The following is a 16,553-nucleotide window of genomic DNA, read 5'->3' as shown; positions in this document are numbered from 1 at the left end:
TTTAGTGAAGGAAGACGTGGAAAATAAAATTTGAAACGGTCAATAAAATATAAATATACACATGCACGCGCGCACGCGCACACAGACACACACACACAGACACACACACACACCTGTTTGACGGCACATAACGGGTCTCCAGGACAGATATGATCAGGAAGCATCCTCGCTAGCCTTTCCAAAGTCTTCCCTCTGCCCTCATTTTGCTCTCCACTCCTCCTCTTCCTCCTCCTCCTCTTCTTCTTCTTCCCTTTATTCTGGCTGACTGACTCCAATGGGGAGACAGTCACCACCATACGAGGCTCCTGCACCACGTCCAGGCTGTGGCCCGACACATAAATCATCCGACCACCACTAGAGACAGACAGACAGACAGAGGACACATGAATTTAACAGCTCTGTGACCTTTGACCCATAACTTTTAGTGACATTGGGAAGAGGTTGAAAGATGAAGGTCGGACTCACTCCAGGAAGCTCTTTGCAGGCGCAGCGTGTGTGACATTGGGGTTGTGGGTGTAGCGGTAGGGTGGAGAGTTGAGGTGGCGCTGGCTGCTGTGGTAATGCAGGGTGACCCGGTGATCTCCTGTCTTATTACTGCCGCCTGTCACACACTGAACACTGGACGCCTGCACCTCTGACACTCTGAGGAAGAAGAGGAGGAGGAAGAGGCGCACAGGAGAGACGGGTTCATTAATGATGTGATACTTCAGTGACCCGAGGTCGAAAGTGTCTTTTCTCTTTCCCCCCCATCTGGCACTGGTAGGTCAAAGGTCAGACAGACAGACGGGGAACATAAATACTGAAAGCTTTACAGGAACTTGATAGAAATAGCAGGTCTAGCTCCTTCTGTCTTAGAGCCAACTTTGAACCAACTAAGGGTCTTAGGCTGCATCCACACTGAGATACATCCCTCATGTGAAATACATCTGCATCCACAAGATTTTGTCTGAAAACACAGCATTTTATTTTTTATAATAGCAACAATCAGGAACTTACATGCTGATCCTTTGCCAAAATATATGCCCTTATCTCATATAATACCCTTCAGTGTGATGGTATGACAAGAAATCATTTGTTAATTCTTGTATGAGAACATTTTCATGTTAAAATGATACCACAGCTTTGCAGACGGGGCCTTACATGGTACAGGGCACTCCTCCCACGGTGATGGTGAGGTCAGAGGGACGTCCTGTCAGCAGGTTTCTACCAGTGATGGTCACCGTCGTTCCTCCAGCTTTGGGCCCCCTTTCAGGAGAAACTCCCATCACAAACGGGTCCTGACATAAAGCAGAGCATGGAGAATGAAGCCTTTAAGAAACACTCCAATACATGAAGAGGCAAGGGATGAATCCAATAGAACAGTTGTGGACTTGAACCATGCCAGCATATTGCCCGCATGACCTAACAGAGCCAAAGGAGACACTTTAGTAGTCATGCATATAGCTCCTTCCATTTCTTTGTTACTTGTCTGTAATTATATTTTTGAATACAAGCATTTCTGACCTGGAAGAAGACTTTAAAACACATCTGACAGACTGGTTCTGATGTAAGAGGTTAATCTAATGCTTAATTACTCCGTATACCTGATATTTTATTATTTTGTAGTTAGATATTCTTTAGCTACTTACTACGGACAGGTAAAGCAAGCTGTAACTTCTTTAATGATAAATAAAACCTACTGTACCTGGTAGCTGAAGGTCTGGCTGGAAATGCCAAACTCCCCTCCGCTCACTTTAACAGAGACATAGCCGACCTTCTCTCCACCGCTGGCTTCAGTCCTGCACACAATCCTGCAAGGCAGACAACACTCTTAGATAAATGCTGGATCAATTTCTAACTAAAGACTGTCTTTATTTGTGAGGCCCACCATGTTTTGTTGCCCTTATTCTTTGAAAATGTGCAAAGTGCATGAAGGATTAAGTCACAATAAACACTTGGAAACAAGACAACAAAGACATTAAATCCCTCCCCTGCCCAGCGGTGCGACTGTACCTGGAGGAGACCTCATAGAGGCTGGGGACGACGGTGCAGGGAATCCCAGCAACTAACACAGAGTAAAGGATGTCTTCAGCCTTCTGTCCCAGGTTGGAGCCTGAGATGGTGACTGGGGTGCCGCCGTCCAGCAAGCCTGAGAGAGGCTCAATCTGAGGAAGTCAAGAAGCAATCACTTTAACAGACACTTTATGTGGAGTGATATCTCTATCTATCAATAATTCATTTAAAAGTGCAATTGCAACTAAGCTTCAAGACATAAGGCAATGAGAGCGCTGTGATTTGAGCCACCAGAGATCAAAGGTCATTACTCACAGAGTGGATGACGGGAGCGGGGCACGTCTGCTGCACGGGTTCACTGCAGGAGTCTGAATACAGGCAGCTGGCGCGAGCACCACCGCACCACACACAGCCGTATTTGTGGTCCGCTGTGTGGCAGCGGCTGCAGTCAGAGCGGCCGACAGAGCAGTTATACAGAGTGACTGAGGACAGAGCAGACAGAGGAGAGCTTCAGACTGAATGTCAGGGTGCTGATGTGGAGGGTTTTGGCTAAGCTTGTCGTCTTTTTGCTCTCAAGATACGTTGAGGTAAAAAAGCAGACTATCGTTTAATATAAATGTTAAAAAAGAAGCTTTGTTTGCACCGTAGAGATCAGGAGAGCTGTCCACATGGAAGGTGTCCCTCCTCTTCACGTACACCATGGCATTGTATTCCTCCACTGGAGCAGAGTATGAATACTGGGCGGACAACAACAAGGTTTATTAAGATAAAATAATAATTTTGATTTGAGTTCTTCGTGCTTTCAACATCATTACCCTGAACAATATTTCTCTAGAGCGTGTGATTTTATAGTTTCAGACCTGGTGTAGTTGACAGGTGATGTCAAAGTTTGATGGGTTGGTGTCATCAGTCTCCACGTAGGCGTCCACCACCACAGTCTGCCCCTCGATGACCAGCACGCACTCATAGTCCAGATCTGAGTCCTGAACACACATGGAGGGGTGTTAAGAGAAGAGATCACAAACCAGGCAGATACACGGAAGGGATTTTTGTGTGTGTGTGTGTGTGTGTGTGTGTGTGTGTGTGTGTGTGTGTGTGTGTGTGTGTGTGTGTGTGTGTGTGTGTGTGTGTGTGTGTGTGTGTGTGTGTGTGTACCTGATAAAGGTGCAGGTTGCGGGCCAATAAGGTGATCTTCCTCTCCACCTGGACAGGCAGCAGTGATGAACCCTGGACCTTCTCCACACAGGGACAAGCTGAAGAACCCCAGCTGACATAAGAGCCCTCATCCCCCTGTTACCCAGCACACACACATATAGAGTATAAACATCAAAGTCATCACATCCTTACTTCTTGAGTTGCATTGTGGGTAGTATGTGTGCAAGGTCTGTCAAAAACATGTTGAAATATGGAGAATCTCTCTGGCTCTGCTGCACTGATTTCAAACTTAAATGTGAAGTTAAGTCGTGAGCGGTTTCATGCAGAAAGTGTCCGCAGGCTGCATTTTTAATATCTGTATCATGTCTTAATGTGTGGAGGAAATGCTGTATAATCTATTATCTCTATCCACACAAAATCACACAACAGGATTTGGGTTTAATATTCTGCACATGATTAAAAAAAAAAAAAAAAAAAAAGAAACATGAAAAACATTTACAGAAAAACAACGGCTGCAGCTCACACTGGAGCAGTTGTTTTTCTGGGGATCAGTCGAGAAAAGAGAAGGTGAAACAACAAAATGAGGACAGGAGTCACACAGAAGAGGAAGAGCAGGGAAACAAGGGCAGACCGGGCAGCCTGTGCGAGCTTTAGTCCTGCAGAGAGTCCAGCTTGGAGCACCGAGAGTTTGCAGAAGCATGGAGAAGAAGCAGAAGAAGAAGTAGAGGAGGAGGAGGAGGAGGAGGGAGACGGCTGGACTCACCGGGAGGAAGCCGTCAGCTTGATCGTACTGGTAGTCCAGCTCTGAGTCTGAGTCCATCAGTTGGAGGTATGATGGGGAGGAGTGGTCCACCTCACCGTCACCTGACAACACAGCAGCCGCTGAAAACGAGGCTGTGTCATTTTCCGGCTCGGTGTGGATGTCTGATTCTTTTTCCAGCAGGACGGGCTCACCTTGGTCAGTATCTGGGCTTCTTGTTTCAGTTGGGGGGTCCTGTGTGGGCCCTAGGGTGGGTGTCTGGGTTAGATCCAGGTACAGGGAGGGCTCAGGGTCCTCTGGTTCACTCACAGGGAAGGGTGCTGGCAGGGGAAAGCCAGATGAGGTTGGGGTGGGGGGCTCTGCCAGACTTAAAGCTCCCTCTGCCTCTTCGTCACTGGTGGGAGACTCCGTCACTAACTCGAGGAGGGAGGAGTCAGGGTCTTGAGGTGGGATGATCAAAGGCATCACAGGGTCCAGATCTTCACCTAAACCATCAGCTGTGGTGGCAGGCCCCAGATCCACAGCACCCATAGGGACAGTGGGTGTCACTGCGTCGCCTTCAGTCTCACTTTGAGTGACGACGAGCTCCCCGGCTTCGGTTTCTTCTTCTTCTTCTTCCTCGGTGGTGACCTCTGGAGCTGAAGCTGTGCTGGGTGCAGGTGTGGTGGAGGGCAGGGTGCTGGTAGGCTGAGGTGGCAGGGTGGTGGGTGGGGTGGTCGGCTCAGGGGTGGTGGTGGTGGTCGTAGGTGGGGTGGTGGGTGCTAGAGTGGTGGTTGGCTCCGGAGTGGTTGCTATCGTGGTGGGGGCCGCTGTAGTCGTCGGTGCGGTGACTGTTTTTGGGACTGTGGTGGGGTCGGTTTTCATGGTGGTGGTTGTCGGGGCGGCCTTTGTGGTAGTGGGTGTTGTGATGACTTTGATAGGTTTGGTGGTGGGAGGAGCTGAGGTGGGGAGTTTAAACTGGGGGAGGAAGGAGGAAGAGGAGGAGGAGGAGGAGGGGTGGACATGAGGAGAGGGTGAGACAGAAATAAAAATCTAATGGACAAAGGGAAATGGAAATAACTGAACTTAAACGTGTCCTTCAACACATCATCTGCAGTTAATGTGTTATTTCTCCATGAACAATGATGATCTTTGTTATAAATCAAATACACTTTTTCACATGAGGCACAACAGAACAGGTATGGCTCCTGGATGAATGAAAACATGCTTTATGTGAGGGAAACTTGGTCCAGAATAAAGAGCTCAGAGCGTCTCTTTCAAGGTCTTTGTTCGACTTAAACCTCCGACTGAACGAGGAGCTGAATCCTCCTTTGTTTGGTACCTGTTTTATTTCAGACATAGATATGTGACTGTGCGGTGCAGCTGTTGAACAAAGAGGAGAAGATGTGGCCTAAAGATATATTTGGTGTTTTATTCATAATTCATGCCGTCTGCCTCATTAAAAGTGTCCCGTGGAGTCTCTGTCTTCTTGGGCAGAGATGTGCCAAAGGCAGAGAAGAGGAACACTGCTCTTCACAAACATGGATGTAAACAAAGCTGAAGTGAAAACACTCAGCTTAAGTACTGTTTTGTTAGAAAGAAGCTGCTTCTGCCTGTTTGTTAGACCTAAAATAAAAGGAGTCAGCAATTAAAAGGAAGCCTGCAAGTGATCTGAACTTCACAATGGCCATAAAGATGATGTTTAACTTGCTAAAGATCCAGGATAATAAGCTCATTACAGATCAGGACTGTTGGACCAAGCAGCACTAATATTGTAAATTTGTGTTATGAGCGGAAAATGAGCCTCTGCTGTCATCTGAGCACCTGCCTCAGGACAGTACACTACAGCTGGCAGGCAGCTGCTAGCTAACAGGAGTTTTGTGTTTCTGTATGTTCGATGCCTCTGCTGAACGGTATTCAACTCTTGCCTGTGTGACAGCTGTTTTCATGTACTGCTGCTGAATTATACAAATCCACACATGCTTCTTTTTGTACGAAACACTCCCCACCCTGATGAGTTTGTGAATGTTCACTCATTTCATGTGTTCCGACTGTATTCTGAACACAGAGGATCCACGTGTTGGTCTCAGGTCTATATTTTGGTATCAGGTTCATTTCATTTCAGTGATTTCTTTCAAAAGCATCTAAAAAATGAATATTGTGAAAAGGTTGAATATGTTTCATCAGTTTAAGGAAGGGAAATTTATTATAGACTATTTACATGCAAACTAAAACACATTTTGATAACTATGACTAGACCAGAGCTAAAAAATAAAATTAAAATAAACTCCAAATATTAGAATATCTAATTTCAAGTTATTTTACTAAGTGCAAGTTATGAAAAAAAAGCCTAAGGAAGTTAGGAATTTTTAAAACAATTTTATTACATATTTCTTCTATTATACTGATTTTAATGTTGTTATATTATTTTCTTAATTTCATCTTTTTATTTTATTTGTATTTATTTATTCATTAAAAAAAAATTCTACTCAGTTTGATTGATATTTTTAGCCTTAATTTTATTTTCAACTCTTATCCTTACCCTTTTTAATTCATTTATTTTAACTATCTATATTCTTAATATTAATTTGATGCTTTAACCTATTTTAATTGCATTTGACTTGTATGAAAGGTGCTATATAAATAAAGCTTGATTGATTGATGATTTTCCATTCCAATTTGGGAGGCGGAGCTTCCAAAGAACCACTGAAGAAAAGGCTGTTAGCTCAAATATCAACAATCCTTTGACAGAACCACACACACAATCTGTTGGAGTGAAACTTTGAATCCTTAAAAGACATAGACCGCATGTTTTTGTTAAATGATGCATGTGTGGTGTAGAAAATAAGGATTGTAGCATCTGCATCCTAAAAGTTTTAACAGATCTCTTCTCTTTGTGTGACTTACATGGTGGTTGTAGATGACCACCCCCTCCTCACAGGTGGGCTTGTGGGTGCACAAGTGTTGGTGAACGCACCAGTTACAGCCCCATCTGCTCGTAACACATCCTCTGCAACTGCACACAGAACACAACAGAGAGCACAGATTAGAGAGGCATGAAATGATAGACTCTGAGGAAGGAAGGTGACAAGTCAAGCTGAAAGAGAAGAAAACAAGGAGTCAGAGTGGGGGAGAGAATGGAGTAAAGAAATTAAGGTAGAGGACTGAAGCCTGTAGCTCAGTGTAATCAAATCATAGTCTGGTCCCTGTGGTAAGAAAGGTCAGCCATCTAATTGAATTCGGCCTCAGTTTTTATCAGAGTGCCGGAGAGAAGAGAGAGAGGCTGATGGAGAGCATGTGTGGAAACACAGCAGAGGATATCGTAGTGAGCATTACACTCTAAATATTAAGAAGGCCTTAAATTTATTTTGACTAGGGCGCTTCATTATTCATTTTCCTCAGGCCATACAAGACACAAAATGTTGTCTGGGATATGATTCAGGTTTTAATAACCACCTCCAACTATGTGTCCCGTTTCGCCGCAGTGCCAAAACAAAGCCATATAAAAGCTCAACGTTATTATTCAGCCGAATATACAGAAGGTCTGAATATTTCAAAGGCAGGAAATGAAACATTTTAATGTGACTTCTTATTTTTTCAAGTCCTCTGTTTGTCCTTTTTAGTTCAAGTTCACATCCACTGTTGCATTCCTCCTCTCTGAACCAATCACATCTGCTTTCACTGCTTTCATCTTTGGACCCTTTAAAGTAAGGTTTCAAGCATTTTCACTCTAGAGCCCAAATAATCTTTGGAGTGCCCGGTACTATTGGCTGATGAGTACAGGTCTGACCCACTTTTGGATGTAAAAATTATGAAAATAAATTAACATTAAAGTAGCAAAATATATCATTCACTGCTTCTGTGTGCCCCCCACAGTATATCAGAATATTAGCATATCAAACTCTGTCTGTTTCATAATTGTGTCATATGAAGGAACTCCTTTCATACAGTCAAACCACCACCTCCTTCTTTGGTCATCTAGCCATCACTCACTGAATAATGAAGTGCAGGAAAGTAACAGATTTTGGGGTGATGCCAACGAAAGTTGGAAAGAGGACTGCTCATACGCTGACTGTGAGCTTTCTGAGGAATCTCTGTTTTGAGCTAACAGACCTGCGTGTGGCTGCTGACCCAGAGCACCTGATTATGTGTGCAGCAGAAAGTGAGTTTGGTTAGTTTCCAATCTCCCTCACTGACACTGTGAGAGAGGAATTTTGACCTTGACAGTTCAAGCACACAGCTCAAGATGTTACCGGGTGCAAATAAGACATCTGTGAATGACAATGGATTCTTCTTTTTGCAGAATGTATAATGCAATAAATAATGCTTGTGGTGATATGGAAACAGTCCTAATCACATCATTTGTACAGGAAAGTACACTTCAACAAAGTTTGCATCGTTCTCAGCACAGCTGTGTGCAGCACATTTAGCAGGGTGACACAGACGAGACACACTTTAATCAGCAGACCATTTATATATGTTTAAAAACCATGATCGTATCTTTCTCAAAGATCAGTCAGCCTTTGGTATGTTTATTTTTTTTACAGTTTTCTTTTACAACACATGACACTAATGAGAGTGTAAACTTTTAAGAGTAGGCTTAAAACTTTCCTTATAGCTTATAGAATAAGCTTATAGTTAGCGCTGGCTCAGGCTTGGACCAGCTCTTATTTATGCTGCTATATGCTTAGACTGTCGGGAGAACTGGCACACGTACACACTGGGATCCTATCTCACCCCCCATCACTTACTTTAACTCTCCCTGTCCCATTAAAGTCACTAACCATAGACCTTTCTGGAGTCCCTGAGCTCCCTTGTCTCGTGGGTTCCTCTGGATCTCTGCCGTAGACGGCCTCCTGCTGTGGACGTGCCAGACTCCAGCGGCAACAGCTACTACTATCTGTCTCCCCACTATCATCTCTCTCTCTCTTCATCTCCCTCTATCCCTCTCTCCCTCTCTCCAACTCAGTCTCAGCAGATGTGTGTCTAACATGAGTCTGGTCCTGCTGGAGTCTGGTTTCTGCCTGTTAGAGGAAGTTTGTCCTTGCCACTGTAACTTGCTAAATGCTGCAAAGTGCTCTGCTCATGGTGGATTAAGATGAGATCAGACTGAGTCCTGTCTGTAAGAGGGGACTGGATCTTATCCTGTCTTGATGTTGGGTCTTTGTTAATAATAGTACAGAGTACGGTCTAGACCTGCTCTGTCTGAGGATAACGTTTGTTGTGATTTGGTGCTATATAAATGAAGACTGATTGATTAAAATTTGTTTTGTGCTGATGTGACACAAAGCTGCACAAAAGAACAGGTGGCTGTGTGTTGACACTTTAGGGAGGTAGCTATGCTGAGAATATTAATGCAGACACCAGAGTGTGGTGGATCCGGACTCAGAGGTTTAGAAAAATACGGGAGGCATGCGGCTCAGTGGAAATCTATCCTGGCCAAAGCCAGTCAGTGCGTCCCTGTGTGTACAGTAAAACCCAGCTCAAGGAGCACAGCTGAGCTGAGCAGAAGTGGAAAGACTTCTGAGAGAGGAGTCGAGTACCTGCAGCCTTCATGGGCGTATAAGTAGAGCGGTATTAAACTAAGTGTTCACAGATCAGGAGGGAAGAATTAAAATCAGAGAAGTAGGTGAGAGGGAATGAAAGAAAACACAGACATGAGACAGACAGGTGGAGGTTGAATAGCTGGAGGGACAGAGACTGGGAGGAGACAGGAGAGCAGAGCTTATAAATCATCAGCGTTAACTCACGGCATGCTGCCAGACAGCTGCTTTACAGCCGTACAGTCGTAGAAGGTGAAATCCCTCGCTGTGACGGTGACGTCCCCGAAGCGAAGAGACAGGGTAACTGTGACAAAGTCTGAGGAGAACAAAACACAGAGAGGAAGAGGGCATGAGGAAGAGCTGAAAACAACAGAGTGACACCATGCTACACCTGCGCACAGAGCTGAGAGAGAAAAGCTCTAAAAATATTTGGCCAGGCTTATCGTCTCTGATTCAGGAGTCTGGGATGAGTAAGATCTTTCCCAAAACACAGAGAGAGAACGTGGGATCCAGGGTTCGGTCCAAATAGCCAAAACACACAGGCTTAATGGAAGCCATGTGCTCCCTCCATCCTCAGCCCAGAGTGGACATAAACACAGCATGGCTCAAGGCTCTGAGAACTCACTTCGATCAAACACACACTCGGCACTGCATGGAAAATAATAAGTTCACCTGTTTTAAAGCTTCATGAGGCTGCTCTGCTTTAGTACAATGCTAAACAATGCTTCAATGTAGGTCCTGTCTTCAGAGTGTTGTCTGTCTTTTCTGTAAGTTATGATAACAGAGTACCTGCTGAAGTATTTTATAAAATCAGTGAACAGGATAAAGACTGCTTTTGTTATTTCTTCTTGATAAAATCATCTAGTTTCCCTCCATACTGGTCTCTGCTCATGTTTCTTGACCTGACTTCTTTAAATAAAGGCTCTAGCAGATGCCCAATGATAGTGGCTGCCATGTTGGAAATGCTGACTGAACCTATACACAGTCAAAGAGGTGGAGCTAAAGTGAGCTTTTAGCCTCCTGGCAAACAGCTACAAAACGCCACCATACCAACTTAACCATGTTACAAATTATGCACATTTAAGTATAAGTCCTTGCCTCTATTAAATCTAGATGGATAGGTTATAAAATACTTCACTCCCTGTGATGTGTGTATGTAGGAATAAAGACATGAGCTACACACAAACTATTTCTGAACCAGGCTGCAAACATATTTCTTACTGCTGAAAATAACTACACATTAACATGGGACATAATGAGGATTCCTGGGCTTTCACAGCGAGCCTCAAGTGGACACTCATGGAACTGTAGTTTTTTGCATTTCAACACTGGATTCATTTCTAATGACCAGAGGTTCCTGCTTGGTTCTTTCATATCAGGCTGACTGTCAGCCAATGGTGGGCATTGTTGAGCATCTACGTCCCTAATTTCTGTGGTGTTTACAGGGTGGTTGGCAATCATTTGTGATAGATCGTTCATCACAGCAGAGGTTTGTATATCCACAGCTGTACGTCTTCAGTTTTTATCTTTTTAAGTGACACAGAGTACGACCACCTGCTTGGTATGAAGAGTTTCACACACACACACACAGGTGCAGAAAACGTGATAATGTCCATCAGCTGTGGTCACGTTCAGGTTAACTTCTTGGCTCACTCACAGACAACTTGTGACTGTTGATTTTAAAGATAATCAAGAGTTTTTCTTTTTGTCAATAAGCGTAACTTTCACACGATAGTTTGGAGGTTGCAGCTTGGTGCTAAAGCAGTCTCAAAATATGAAGCCCATGCGGAAGTGTTATATACTGCAGTTCATTGAGCATCCATTTGAGGCTGGCTGCAAAAACACCAGAAACCACTTACAGACCCATTCAAAAAAGATGATATTTGCAGCATTAATAAACATGTTTACAGCCTGGTTCTCAAAACGGCTTCGGACTGAATAGCTACTTTCTCTATTGGCACGGGTTTTGCCAATTTAAGGACATGACTGACTGGATTGATAGGCAGGCATCCTGTAGCTGTTGGCAAGGAGACTCAAACCCTGCCTCTTTACCTCACACTAGCTCGACAGAAGTTAGGTTGAGTTCAGCATTCAAATATGGCTTCTGCTGACGATTGGCTTCAGAACAGTGCTTCAGAAATAGATGGGTGACGTCACGGATACTACGTCCATTTATTATGCATTCTATGTTTAGCACACAATGTTTGGTGGCAGATGAGGACACACAGTCTGAGCATATTTTTGACTGGAACAAAAACTGTACAGTGTGACATGATGTGTTTTTTAAACTCCAGCAGTCAGGTGAGAGACTGATTTTGAACTTGAAAGCAACAGCTGCCCTTACAGGCCCTCAGCTCCGTCTTTAATGAAGTCAGCGCTGACGCTAACCCTCTCTAAATAAAGGTAAGCCTTAGCTAGATCCTTAAATACAGCCTGTGTGTCCACATCTTAGAGAAACCCCCCCAGGCTGAGTCTCCCTGAGCCCTGCGCCCTGAGAACTACAACAAGTCGCAAGTTTCAGGAATGTTTGCCTGGGAACCAGCTACTTTGTGTTTGTACGTGAAACGGAAAAAGAGAGAGATGCACTCAAATGGTGTTTTTTTGGGGCTGCGTGACCTCTGCAGAGGATTGATTTATATTTACAAGCCCCTTCAGTCTTTATCACTTTAACAAACCAGCTGCTGTCACGCTAAACAACCACCCAAACCTCGAAAACTAGAGCGAAGATCAAAGCATAAATGAAATGCCGTAGATTTATGGGGAGTTTTAAACTTTCAAACACAGATTACTCCCTGCTGCGTAAGCTGGCTTAAAATAAGAATTTGGGTTGGCCTAGATTGATGGGTGCATGGTTTGTACTGTATATGTGTATAGTATGTGTGCACATGCAAACACATGCTTAAAACACACAGACACTAATCTCATTACAACCAAATCCTCCAGTCACAGTAAAGATGAAAGTTCAGTAATAATGTATCTGCTTTGTTCCAGACAGGACAGTCAGGTCAGGGCTTCATGCTACTCACCCTGCCCTGGAGGCACTGAGGGAACATGGTGGGTATCTGGAGAGTGACAGGTGACGCCGCTGTCTGTGACGATGGCGGGACTGTGGATGTCCTGGAAGAAGCAGGAGTAGGACTCATCTTTCTCCAACACTGGAAGTCCAGGGACCGACAGAGACACCTGAGGAGGGACGAAATATCAACATGGATTAAAGAAGAAGAGTCGTGATGCAGCTCAGTGTGACCAGTGGGATTAGATATCCTCAGTTTCTTTGTGTGCAGAAAGAGGAGCATGGACGACAAAAGATGGATGACATGGCAGCACCCAAAAGTGAAGCCAAATTCAACAAACTTTGTTCTCAAACAAGGTTGTGCCATTCAATTCTGTTTAGTTATTCAAAGCTGTAAAAGGGGTTTAATTTCATGATTAACAAAAGAGACTTCTGCAGGTCTGAGTCTAACTGTGAGTGTCTGCTTCACTGTTTGAGGGTTAAATGTGTGTTCTGGTTATCAGAAAGGACAAGGTGTTATTACGCTATTGCTACGGCTTCACCTGCCGATCCGCAGAGTTCCAGCTCAAACTGACTTCACAGCTGCAGCCTGTTAGCAACAATAGCAGGGGGTATGTTGGCTTCACTTTGTACAACAGGAGGAGTTATAGATGTGTAGTCAATCTTTATATACGACATCCAGCAGCAGACTGTTGGGCCTGATAAAACGTTGTATAAAAAGAAAGAAAGTCTCCATATTCAGCAGGCAGAGTGAGCAGAGAGGATCCTACACCTGAGCTGTTCTCGAGGACGGTGAAGGACGAAATGACAGCAGGAGATTGAACTGTCTGAACACGTAAATCTGACCCGCTCACTTATAAATGTCAACGTGGAAAAATGTAATTTAAAAAGTGAATTAAATCCCTCTCCTGCAGGAACATGAGTTATACTCCCAGCAGAGTCCTCAGGGTATTATTCTGGTATTTGTTATTGTTTCTGTCCTCCTCACTCAGGTGGCGTTACTGCTCTGCAGTGAAACACATCATCAGACCTCCAGAGTGATGTCTTTCCCCTGAATTTAGGCCAGTTTGTCAAGTATTGCTCTGTCAGCGATGATGGGTGTCATTGATTAAAGGCGAATTCTGGCATTTTTCATTTTTGAAGTCTAAAGAGCAGAAGGTGTTGGAGTCGATTGTTTTTTGTTTGCAATATAATCTTTCAAAGTTGTTTTATGGCTCTCCTAAAAACCACCAGACTGCACTGACAACAACGACAGGGGAGTCGTTTGTCCAACAGTGTGTTGATTGGTCTGTTTCATTATGTCAAAGTAAAGCTGAACCTCACAAACGTCTGCCTTCTAAATCTCTGAATGTTTCCCTTAATCAATCAATAATTGAGTCCATAAAATACAAGTAACCAGTGGTGAATATCCATCACTATTTCTTCACATTAGTATTGTCATAGGATATCATTATTTTACTGTTAAATGACTGAATGATGAATCAATTAATACCTTTCAACTTTCAACTTCAAGACCCACTGCCTTCTCATTGCTGATAAAAATAATAACTCCTCTCTTCAGTCTCCTCGGTGGGATGTAAAGAAGTATATCCACATGACCGTGGACGGACTGTACCCACTCTCATCCTTAGTACTTGGTGTATACAAACATGTAGATGTGTATCCAGGTGTTTGTTTGGCTCCTCTGCTTCAGTGTATCTGAGAATTGGCGCTCACTTACCGTCCTGCTCTCCTCCCTGCTGATGTTTGAGGGGCTGAGGTCCTGAACGGTCAGACACTGCTGCTCCATTTCAAAGCTCCACAACCACTGACCGGGATGGTTCCCACGAGCACACTCAGACTGCAACACACACCTAAAGGGAACGACACAGGATACATCAGGGACTATATAGACTGGATTTCTTCTGAAAAGCTCTCTATCACCACTTTCTTCCAGGGTTCTTAAATAAATAAGGAAGTGATTTGATTTACTTTCCAGCCAAACTTTCTAATCTGCAAACATAAACATCCTCAGGAGTTTTATTCCAAACTATGAAACCTGAAAACATGACTGTGAGAAAGCCAGAGGAGACGGACTAAAGATGGAGAGAAAAACATCCAGGTGAGAGGGAGGTGGACAGCCAGGTGTGGAGGCAGAACAGATAGGAGACACAGATGGGATGGAGAGGAAGGTTTCTTTCATCAGACACCATCACAATCCCCCCAGACCACGCTCAGTCAGTTCTAATAGCATGACTTGGCAAAAACACTTCCAAAACTAAGAGAGCACCAGCTGCTTACGTGTCCGCTGATACTTCATCTCACGTCAGAGCTGAATTTATTTTTCTGCTGAAAGTCTTTGAACTAGTCGCAAAACATTTCACAGCATGAGAGGAAGTGATCTCTTCTGCATTTCAAAGAGCTGCAGCAGAAAATAATGCTGCTCATGATGTCAAACTTTACAGTAAACAGTAAGTATGTAAATGATCATGTTGAGTTCTACTTCTCTTCATCTTCCTTATATACAGTAGTGTGTGTGAGTGAGTGTGTGGGAGTCAGTGCTCCAGCTGTGTGCACTCACTGGTTACGTTAAGTGTTCCTGTTTCATGATTTAAATGCCCTTGTTTTCCTGCTCTGTTTGCGTTTTGAGATTTAACAGTGCAGAATTATTGTCCCCGCTCTCTCACAGAAGTGTCTGTGGAAGTGGAGTGAGATGTTTTGTCTCAGGCCAGAGGCTCAGAGGAGAACGGGACCAACGAGGTGCAACTCATGGTAATATCAGTAAATAGCAAAGCTGTCTGTTTCATTAGTTGACAAATATTTGCAGAGCCTGTTGGGAAAACTTGTGGAAAGCTCAAAGCGTCACCTCGCTGTCACCGGTGTTGTCTGGTGTGTTCTTCAGGAGCCTGTGATGATCACCCCTCTTACTCTACAGCACTTTATCCCAATACGTTGCTCGCTTTTAACAAAATGTATTTGTTATTATTAATGTATTACAGATTTTCAATATTGTTTTTTAGGTTATTTTTCATCTATTTATTATCTAGTTAATGCTCGACCTGAGAAACAGTTTTCGTTCTGTCGTATATTTAAAGCTGGGGTTGGTAGTCAGATTTAGATACACTTTTTGTTATACTGGTTAAAATGATCTTTATGTCCTTATGGCAATCAATACATAATGTGTTCTTAAAAAAGAGTGAAAAAAAACGCTATCTACAGCCAGAGTAAACCTGGGGAAAACACCAACCAATCCCTTCCATCAGGAGCCAAATTATGAAACCAATCAAATCCCTTCCTGTCGTTCTGCCAGCCTCCTGCGTGTACATTTCATGTTTGTTTGTGTTTTTAACTTTCACTATGATAATGTTTTGGTGTTTTCTTACTGCTGAGTGAGACATGAGTTAACGTAGTGCAAAACACAAACGATGTGCTGAGGACCGGTTTTGAATCAGTCACGATGGTCATGAATCAGCGGCGCTCGTGCATGTGAGCGGGGGCTTCGTTTTGGAGGAGCTCCGAGGGGAGGGGGGGAGGGGTTAGACGGAGTCCTGAAGAAATGCTGCATTCAAATTCATGCTAGTTTTCCGTGACTACTAGCCCTAGCTTTAACACGGTGAATGACAATAACTCAGAATCTGAATCTGACAGTCTAAACCCAGCTGATAACAAGTGTGTTAATGTTTCATTTCCAGTCACGTGCCCTTTGTTTTGTTTTCAAGATTGCCAGAAAATTATCCCATTATCACGAGAAAAAACTGTGAGATAATGAGATAACTTAAACTGTTTAAATGGGAAAACCAGTATTGTTATCTTGATTTGATGAGATAGAGGAGACCAGATGTCAGGAAAAACACTGTTAGACTCATTATCACAGGAAAACAGAGAAAATGAAATGTATGAATAAATGATTGAAACTTTAATTTGGGATTTTGCTCTGCGAAGAGTAAAAAAACACACAAATGCTGATTTGTTTTCATCCTCTTAATGGAAAGCAAATTCCCTTTGAATGTCAGCTTCAGGCTTCCGTAGTCCTGTATGCTCGTACAGCTATACTACATTTAGATACAAATACATGAAGGTGCATGCTGTATGTTGCATTATTTTAAACTACATCCTCATGTTGTGATGGAGA

General features: G+C 43.6%; 1 protein-coding gene across 2 annotated transcripts in view; it reads right to left on the bottom strand.

The window, feature by feature from the left end:
• Positions 1-16,553, bottom strand: part of plxnb1b (plexin b1b) — a 127,646-nt gene that overhangs the window by 16,383 nt on the left and 94,710 nt on the right. For both annotated transcript variants that reach the window (XM_034681524.1, XM_034681533.1), the window contains 14 exons: positions 14,163-14,295; positions 12,456-12,612; positions 9,637-9,745; positions 6,794-6,902; positions 3,911-4,864; positions 3,148-3,282; positions 2,853-2,975; positions 2,636-2,729; positions 2,308-2,474; positions 1,993-2,144; positions 1,685-1,790; positions 1,141-1,277; positions 466-642; positions 114-354 (listed from right to left, as the gene is read on the bottom strand). In XM_034681524.1, coding sequence (XP_034537415.1) covers positions 114-354; positions 466-642; positions 1,141-1,277; positions 1,685-1,790; positions 1,993-2,144; positions 2,308-2,474; positions 2,636-2,729; positions 2,853-2,975; positions 3,148-3,282; positions 3,911-4,864; positions 6,794-6,902; positions 9,637-9,745; positions 12,456-12,612; positions 14,163-14,295 — 2,794 coding nt within the window. The remainder of the gene's footprint in view (positions 1-113; positions 355-465; positions 643-1,140; positions 1,278-1,684; positions 1,791-1,992; positions 2,145-2,307; positions 2,475-2,635; positions 2,730-2,852; positions 2,976-3,147; positions 3,283-3,910; positions 4,865-6,793; positions 6,903-9,636; positions 9,746-12,455; positions 12,613-14,162; positions 14,296-16,553) is intronic.

The sequence above is a fragment of the Notolabrus celidotus genome, chromosome 1 (genome assembly GCF_009762535.1).
Source record: "Notolabrus celidotus isolate fNotCel1 chromosome 1, fNotCel1.pri, whole genome shotgun sequence".
Lineage (NCBI taxonomy): Eukaryota > Metazoa > Chordata > Actinopteri > Labriformes > Labridae > Notolabrus > Notolabrus celidotus.
This window is presented reverse-complemented; position numbering and strand designations above follow the sequence as displayed.